General features: G+C 41.4%; 1 protein-coding gene across 1 annotated transcript; it reads left to right on the plus strand.

Moving 5' to 3' along the window:
* Positions 1-3,676: 3,676 nt before the first annotated feature.
* LOC146693031 (uncharacterized) lies at positions 3,677-7,188 on the plus strand. Its single transcript, XM_085433365.1, has 3 exons — positions 3,677-3,835; positions 5,205-5,249; positions 5,332-7,188. Exons 2-3 carry the CDS (start codon positions 5,210-5,212, stop codon positions 6,189-6,191), a joined length of 900 nt encoding a protein of 299 aa, XP_085289491.1. The 5' UTR covers positions 3,677-3,835; positions 5,205-5,209; the 3' UTR covers positions 6,192-7,188.
* The last annotated feature ends 914 nt before the right edge of the window (positions 7,189-8,102 follow it).

An 8,102-nucleotide genomic window follows, 5' to 3' on the forward strand; every position in this document is an offset into this window, starting at 1 on the left:
GAAACCGCTCACATCCTCATACTCAGCTCAAAGTGCAGAACTCACAGCAGTAATACGTGCATGTGAATTACACGAAGGGTAAGACATAAACATACACACAGACAGTCAGTATGTTTTTTCAGCAGTACATCACTTTGCAAAAATTTGGCAGAACAGAGGAATGATTACACTGGACACCCAGTACAAACACTATTAGAAGTAATAATATTGCCAAAACAGTTAGGGTTGTGTAAATGTGCTGCACATCAAAAAGATAAATCAGAAATAACTAAAGGCAATAACTTTGCAGCTAAAGCAGCTAAGTTAGCCGCACAACAAACTGTAGACACATTAATGTCTGCATCCGCTATGCAAATACCATTTGACGTCCTTAAAGACGAACAAAGCGCAGCACCAACCACAGAACAAAAGAAATGGTTAAAGTGTGGAGCACAACTAAAAGATGATCTGTGAAGGAAAACCAATACTTCCTAAGTCCCTACACAGAACAGCAGCATTAGTGACCCATGGAGTAACCCATGGGTCATCAGGAGGGAGGCTCCAGATCATTATTACACACTTTTACACTCTAAATGTCGAAACTTCAGCAAAAGAATTTGTGAGAACATGCATGATCTGTCAAAAACACAATTCACGAGGCAGTCTGAGGACAAAAAGAGGACATTTCCCCACACCACCTCATCCATTTCACACCATTCATATGGACTTCATTGAATTAAGTGAAAGTCAAGGCTCAACATATGCTCTAGTGATTATAGACGTATTCTCAAAATGGCCAGTGAAAAAAAGCAGATGCAATCTCAGTTGCAAAATGCCTATGTAACCATTTCATTCCAACATATGGCATCCCTACTCTGATAAGATCAGATAATGGGACACATATTTTGTCAATGATGCGATCAGTAAAGTCTCTGAAGCACTAGGATTCAGCATAAGAAACCATTGTGCTTCTCACCCACAGAGTCCAGGCTTAGGCTTTGTGGGGATGAACAAAAGTATTTTACCAGCATAATATAATCTGCAGTATGATCATTGCTTTAACAATGTAACAGATAGCTTTAAGATGGCCTTAAGATGTTTATGCATACTGTTATCATATTAACTTTGTATTTCAGATGCAGTTATAATTATGTTATACACATTGCATATCTGCACTTATTTTGAGTTGATGTTTGGTTCATTAAGGGTCTTAAGCTTCACTGGCGTGACTGTCCAGGTGATACATGCTGAGGGAAACTAGAACATAGAAGAAATTGCAATACATGCTTACAAAACACTTATATCAGGTTATTTTTATTATCATTGATAAGTTCATATTTTTGTATTAAGCTTTTAGTAGAGGTGCTTGATTAAAACATTTATTTAGTAGATGATATATACATAGTTTCAGTTCAGGTTAGTACATACATGAGAGTGGCTTCTGTCTCTCTGTCTGGTGAGAGGTCAGGAGCTAGTCGGCGAGGTGAAGTAGGGTGCAATTGTGGTTAGCACACACACACACACACACACACACACACTCAGAGAGAATCATTTATAGGTGAAAGTTTAAGCATGTTTTGCTTGGGGTTGCAAAAGGAGCAGTTTGTCGCAGAACTGCAGCTGATGTGTCTGGATGACAAGCGAGCATCCGGCAGTAACAGGATGTACCTGTTATGATGACGACGGCGGCGTTCTTTTTAAATTGTGTTAAAAGTCATTGTGGTTTTGACCTGATCTATGTATAAAATGTATCTGTGACGTTGAAGGGGCGTCATTAAATTTAAGCCCAGGTGATGTAAAATATCTGTTTATGCTTTGATTAAGTCGAAGATCAATTGCTGTCTGTGGTGATCTTCCCACGCGTGTTTTAAAATCATCGTTTGACTTCACCCGGCCGGATCAGTGTGGTTATTCTTCGATCCCCTCTTGTACCCTTCCTCAATATTGAACCCTTAACAGCTTAAAACAGAGACTCAGAAAATGCATGGAAGAGACAGGAAGACCATGGCCTGAATGCACAGGCCTAGTAAAAATGTGGATGAGATTAACACAAGGCTCTCAAAAACTTACACCATTTGAGGTTGTTCATGGGAGACCTTTTCCACTATCCTTAGACAAATCTGTCAGAGAAGCAACTCTGGCAGAATGGATGGCAAAACTATTAGAATTTGAATGTTATGTTTCTTTCCACTGTGTTCCTGTTAATGATAGACTACAGATTTACCCTAAATTACTAAAATATCAACATTTTAATGTGAGAATCAATTCTAGAACATAAATGACTGTATCGGAGGAATCAATATTTCAGTATTGATCCGCACATCACTAGTACAGGGCTCTGTGCTGGAAAGCTAGCCAGATGCACGTGTACAGAAACCGTGTGTGAAAAGTGGTCAATAAAGAGAAGCCGTAAAGCATTGTGGCGGAGGTGTGGTCCTGGGTGCGGCTGCAGGGGAGGAGTGGTGCCGTGGGCTCAACGGGGCGGTGCTGGAGATGCCGGTGAGAACAGCTGATGGCGATTTGGACTGATAATGGTTTCCCTCCCTTTTTATAGTGAGACAGAGAGGAGCGGAGAGAGAGGGAAATCAGCTGGGACCGACAGCTGTCAGACTGTGTTCAGTCATAACCTGGGAAAATTGTAAATAAATGTGGAACCTGGTGATAAAGACCTGTGTGTGTGTGTGTGTGTGTGTGTGTGTGTGTGTACCTGTGTATAGTGCATTTCACAAGCATGTTCATGCAAACATCGTCGGGTCTGCCGTGATATGTTTAACATGGGACTTTTGCTCCTGAACCTCTGCAGACCGGAGCTGTACGAAGTCACTTTCCTCTTTACGCAGGACTGTAAGCTGTCATCTGTGAGGTGTGAGCGGTGTTTGTTTTTATCATAGTTCAAGGTGTGGGATAGCTACTCAAATACATATGTGGAAGATCGACAATCAACAAATTAGGCATACTGGTAGACCGCTCTCATCAGAAACGCAAATAAATCTGCTCAGACATCATTAAATGTTCTGTTTTCTTCAGATATTTTTTTTCTTGCGTTTCTCCATACTTGGCCTACCTGGGGTTGAAAGTCTCGACAGGGGCGGATCTAGAAAAATCTTCTTATGGCGGCATGAGGGTGGCAAAGAAATCAAATGGAGGGGAAAAATCAAAGCCTTTTTTTTTCAAAGACATACGCAGGTGGTTACATATGGTTAAAATGATTCAACTGCAGTAAGTGTGCACGTTTCTCATATCAATATAGTCCATTAGTTGATTATTGTCTGTAGCCCACATGATTAAACACTTTAGTTACATAAAACATGTGAGTTTAGATTTTATCTGCTGTATAGCATGTATAATAAATTAATATGTAGCCCAATAAGTATAAAATCCAGAAAGCTACACAACATGGGGCGGTTCATTTACAAACACAGGTCTAACTTGAGTTTCACACAGTTTTTATTAGAAAACAGTCAAATTGTTAAATGCTTAAAGTACACAAAATGTCAGAAATCTGCACCGTCATGAACACAAATTTAAACCTAATTTTTCGTGAGTTGTTGATTAACCCTCCGAGGTCTAAATCCCACGTTGTGCACATCAACATCACACATTTGTACAAATAAAGACATGTTAAATATTAAGCTCTGGAAACAGCTTGGTTGTTTTTGTTTGGAACATGTTGTTTTGTTGCCATAGCGATGCCTCCAGGGAAAAGTTAGGGATTTAAGCATGTTTTGAACGAAAACATCAGCATATGAACACAAAACTGAAGAGACACTGCAACCGTATGAAAGCAGACCACTATTTAGTGACATTTCGACGTTTCCCTGAGGATTAACTGCTCTGTAATTTACCAAGAACTAAAGTAAGCTCAAATTTCACTTTACAAACTTAAGATCATTTACTTCAATATAAAGCCTGATTTTCCTGCCTGCCAGGACAGTATTTATGTACTTTACATTGTGCAAGACTAGACTATATTTTCCATCATAGAGAGGATGATGTGGATCTATTATTCAGGAAAACAAATGAAGACTTAACTATTTGTCAGCTGATGTAATATTTGACAAATTATACATAAATGAGAAAATGTTCTTAATCATATCTGAGTGACAGAAGCTCTTTTTAACACGATTATTTTCTTAATTTAGGAAAATAGAGAAGACTTAAGTTTTCAAATTCAAATTTTATTTGTCACACACACACAACCATACACAGTATGACATGGGGGTGAAATGCTTGTAGCTGTGCAATGCCCGACCATTTTGTTCTCCAACAAACTATTAGAATTTCTGAGAAACTGAGGCTGCGTCCACATGTACACGGCTGTTTCTGAAAGCGCAGCTTTGTCTCTGCATTTGGGCCTTTCATCCACACCTAAACAGCAGATTGAGTCACTGAAAGGTGAGATTTTTAAAAACTCCTGCCAGGGTGGAGATTTTTGAAAACGACGTTTTTGTGTTTAGGTGTGGACGAGGAAAACGGACATTTACTCAGGCAATGTCAAAAGTGTGCGCCGCTGTTGACGCTGTGGCCACGTTAGTGTTTACATGAGATCCATTTCTACAATGGCCGATGTAGACAACATACTGTGTCTGTTACTCTTAGTATCTGCAGTTTTTACACGCTTACATATACACACACAGTTACTGTGCCTCCATTTAGAAACACAGAGGCATCAGACGTGGCTTCTACATTCAACACAGACGCTCTCCCAACCCAAATCCTGACGTCAGTTTGGAATAAATGTCATTTTAAAAAATGACATTTATGTATGCTGTATGCATTTTGTCCATTCCAAAGTTGTGAGTCTGTTCCAGCCAAAAAGCTGTCTTTAGTTATTAACATTTGAAACGATGAAGGCACGTGAAAGTAACACAAAATTAGCTGCTTTTCCAGAAAAAGACAAAAACTTCTCAGAAGTACGTAAGGTTTTGTGAGGTTTTCCCACCCAGGCTTCTAGACTTCTGATTGGCCAACATTTCCACACGGTTAAGATTTGGCGTGTTCTTGACAGCGTTTCAGTTTGTTTTTAGCGTTTACATGTGGAAGGAGATATTTTTTCAAAACTGCACATGTGGACTGGATTTTTTTTAAACGAAAAAGGAAAACGTGCGTTTTCAAACACAGCCGCGTACGTTCGGACGCAGCCTGAAGTCATCACAAAAAAAGCAAATTCTCTGAACATGCTGAGTTGAGGTTTACTGATCATTGTTGTTTTGTGTTCCTTGTAGTCAAAATGAGTGGAAGAGGAGATGGATCACACAATAACCGTCATGGTAAGCACATGTGCTCAGTCTTAAAAACAGATTTTCAGCAGATAGTTATGAATGCTAATTAAAAGATTAAATGATCTTGCAGGCCGACAGGTTAACCCACAAAGGTTTGAAAGAGGAGATCAGGAACCAGCTAATGAACCAGTTAATGGACCAGTTAATGGACCAGCTTTCGAGCCTATTCATGGACTCCGGGGCTTCCAGATCGATCTTTATTTTCTTCTCAATGATATGGTTTGGATGCTGAATGAGATAATAGATGTATTAGTGGAACAATATGTTAATTACCGTCACAATGCCAATGACAATAATGTCAACATTCAAAATATGAATGTGAGGGACAATAATGCCAATGCTGACAACAATGAACAGCACGAGGATCATAATGCTGTTGCTGTTGGTGGCATTGAAAATGAGGATTCTGATGAGGCATTTGAAGACTGTGAGGATGTTCACCAGTACATCCCAGAAGAGGATCCTCAGCCAGGTGTATCCAGGAGGAGGTCTAGAGAGATGGATGAAGCAGATGTGGAACCAAACAAAAGAATCAGATGGAGCGAGGAGTTTTCTGATGACGACTCTGACTTCTTCTCTGCTTGTGACACTGATAGCGAGGGCTGTCCTCAGCAGGTAACAGAAGAAGAACCGCAGCCTGGTGGATCCACGAAAAAGTCCAGAGAGGAAGATGTAGACGAAGAAGAGCATAATAGCAAAAAATCCAGGCTTGCAAACTCTGATTCGGGGACCAGCTCAGCTGTGTACGACCACTCTGAGAGCAGCAGTGATGAACTTTTTGAAGATGCGCACGAAGAGCTTGACAACCATGAAGCTGGAGGCTCGAGGAAGCGTTCCCGAGAGGACTTTGAGGAAGAAGAGGAATACTTGCCTGTTTGCAAACTTTGGAGGTGTTCAAATGAGTCCAGCAGCAGCAGTGATGAAGACTAACACTATTTCGATGGGTTTCTTCAGTATCCTTTTAGTAGGCTGATGGCCTACTCAGGTGACCCTGAATCCTCCATGCTGCAATAAGCTGGGCATACACTGTGCGATTTCTTTCAGTCGCGTTATTCAGCTCCTGCTCAAACTGTACGATTGACTCGCAGGGGTGAGAAGTTTGTGCCTCCATCGCTTGTGTCCAGATCACACACCGCACCGCCGTTCGACTCCATCTTTTTGCTCTCATTTCTGCGTTTGCGCGTGGGCAGTGTGAGACGCTGCGGTGACACCCTCAGGACGACCCACAGGATTTCAAACAGGTTTGGTTTTCTTGCGAGCAAACGATTGATGATCGGGAGCTGGTCGTGAGGTTTTAATTGCTTCTCATTACCCCGTTACCCTCGTTATGTAGACGACGCACGACACACGATTAAGGCCAAACTCGGGACGACTCCCAAAACGGTTGCACGACTGAAAAATTGGCTCAAAATGGGCCAAAAAGAGCACAGTGCATGCCCAGCCTAATGCTGCCGCGGGATTCCCATGATGCACTGGGTGTTTCTTCCTCACCCACTATGTTTAACAGACCTCTCTGTACTGAATTGTACTTGTTATTAACCTCTGGCTCTCTTCCACAGCATGTCTTTATCCTGTTTTCCTTGCCCCTCCCCAACCGGTCGCAGCAGATGGCCGCCCCTCCCTGAGCCTGGTTCTGCCGGAGGTTTCTTCCTGTTAAAAGGGAGTTTTTCCTTCCCACTGTCGCCAAAGTGCTTGCTCATAGGGGGTCATATGATTGTTGGGGCTTTCCCTCCCCTGTCTCTATCCTTCTTTCTATCTACCCCCCCCCCCCCCCCCCCCCCATCTGTCCTCTTAATCTCTTCTTTACAACCCCTCCCCCCCATTTTCATTTCCTCCATCATCTCTCTACCCTGTGTTCACTTTTGAGAACACAGGGTAGAGAGATGATAATAAAATGATAACAATAAACACAATTGGCTACATTTTACATGTGTCGGATCAATGTCTTCATTTAAGTCTGTCTTTGTGTATAATATGCATACTTTACAGACATTGTTTGACTTGTTATCATTCAAGACCTGATGGAGAGGTTGGAGCTGTGCATGTTTAATGCTACGTTTCGATCAAGAAATGAACTTGTAGCATAAATGTCTACTCATCTGTGATTGTATTAATCATTTCAGCTTCATAAATCAAACTGACTCAATCACCAAAACCAAAACGGGGCTCACACAGTAGTGTGTCCTTGACACAGCTGGGTCAGATAACTCTAGTGAGAACGCGTTTGTGTACCATCACAGACTAACACATGTACATTATCTCATCAGCAGAGGCTTCTATAATCTTACATTTCATGGCATTTGCATTCTACAAGCTTATTTATTGAGAAGTCTCAATAACAGCATGTTTGTGCAGGTGCTGCTTTGTTGCACAGACACTAACTCACACCAATATTCCCCCTTTTCACAAAATAAGCATTCTGCTTCTCTTATCCTAAAGCGTCTTTAATCTTCCGTCAAATGCCATTCAGTATTACTTGATTCCACAAATTTAAACAACACTCTAATACCAAGTACGCCTGTAAAGATTCCCTAAAATGTTGGAAGTGTTTAGACATAAAATTCACGGAGGTTAAGGTAAGCTGAGAGAGAACAAGGGGTTTGGGGAAAACAACAATACTGAGGCCAGAAATGCAAAAGCATGTCTTTTTCTGGATTCATGTTCAAGGTGGGTATCGGTTTTCACAGGGTCTTCAAAACCCACAACAAACACACCTGTCGAGTTTCCAAGTGACAACAAAGAGCCATTTCAAATCTCAAAGCGGCTAAAAACCGCACACACCCACATTCCAGCTGACAAGCGGAGGATCGTTTTTTTCAGCTGGATGTTCGACCTGCCTTT

The sequence above is a fragment of the Copadichromis virginalis genome, linkage group LG15 (assembly GCF_057382275.1).
Source record: "Copadichromis virginalis isolate Kocher_CV1m ecotype Utaka linkage group LG15, C_Virginalis_male_GT1.1, whole genome shotgun sequence".
Classification (NCBI taxonomy): Eukaryota; Metazoa; Chordata; class Actinopteri; order Cichliformes; family Cichlidae; genus Copadichromis; species Copadichromis virginalis.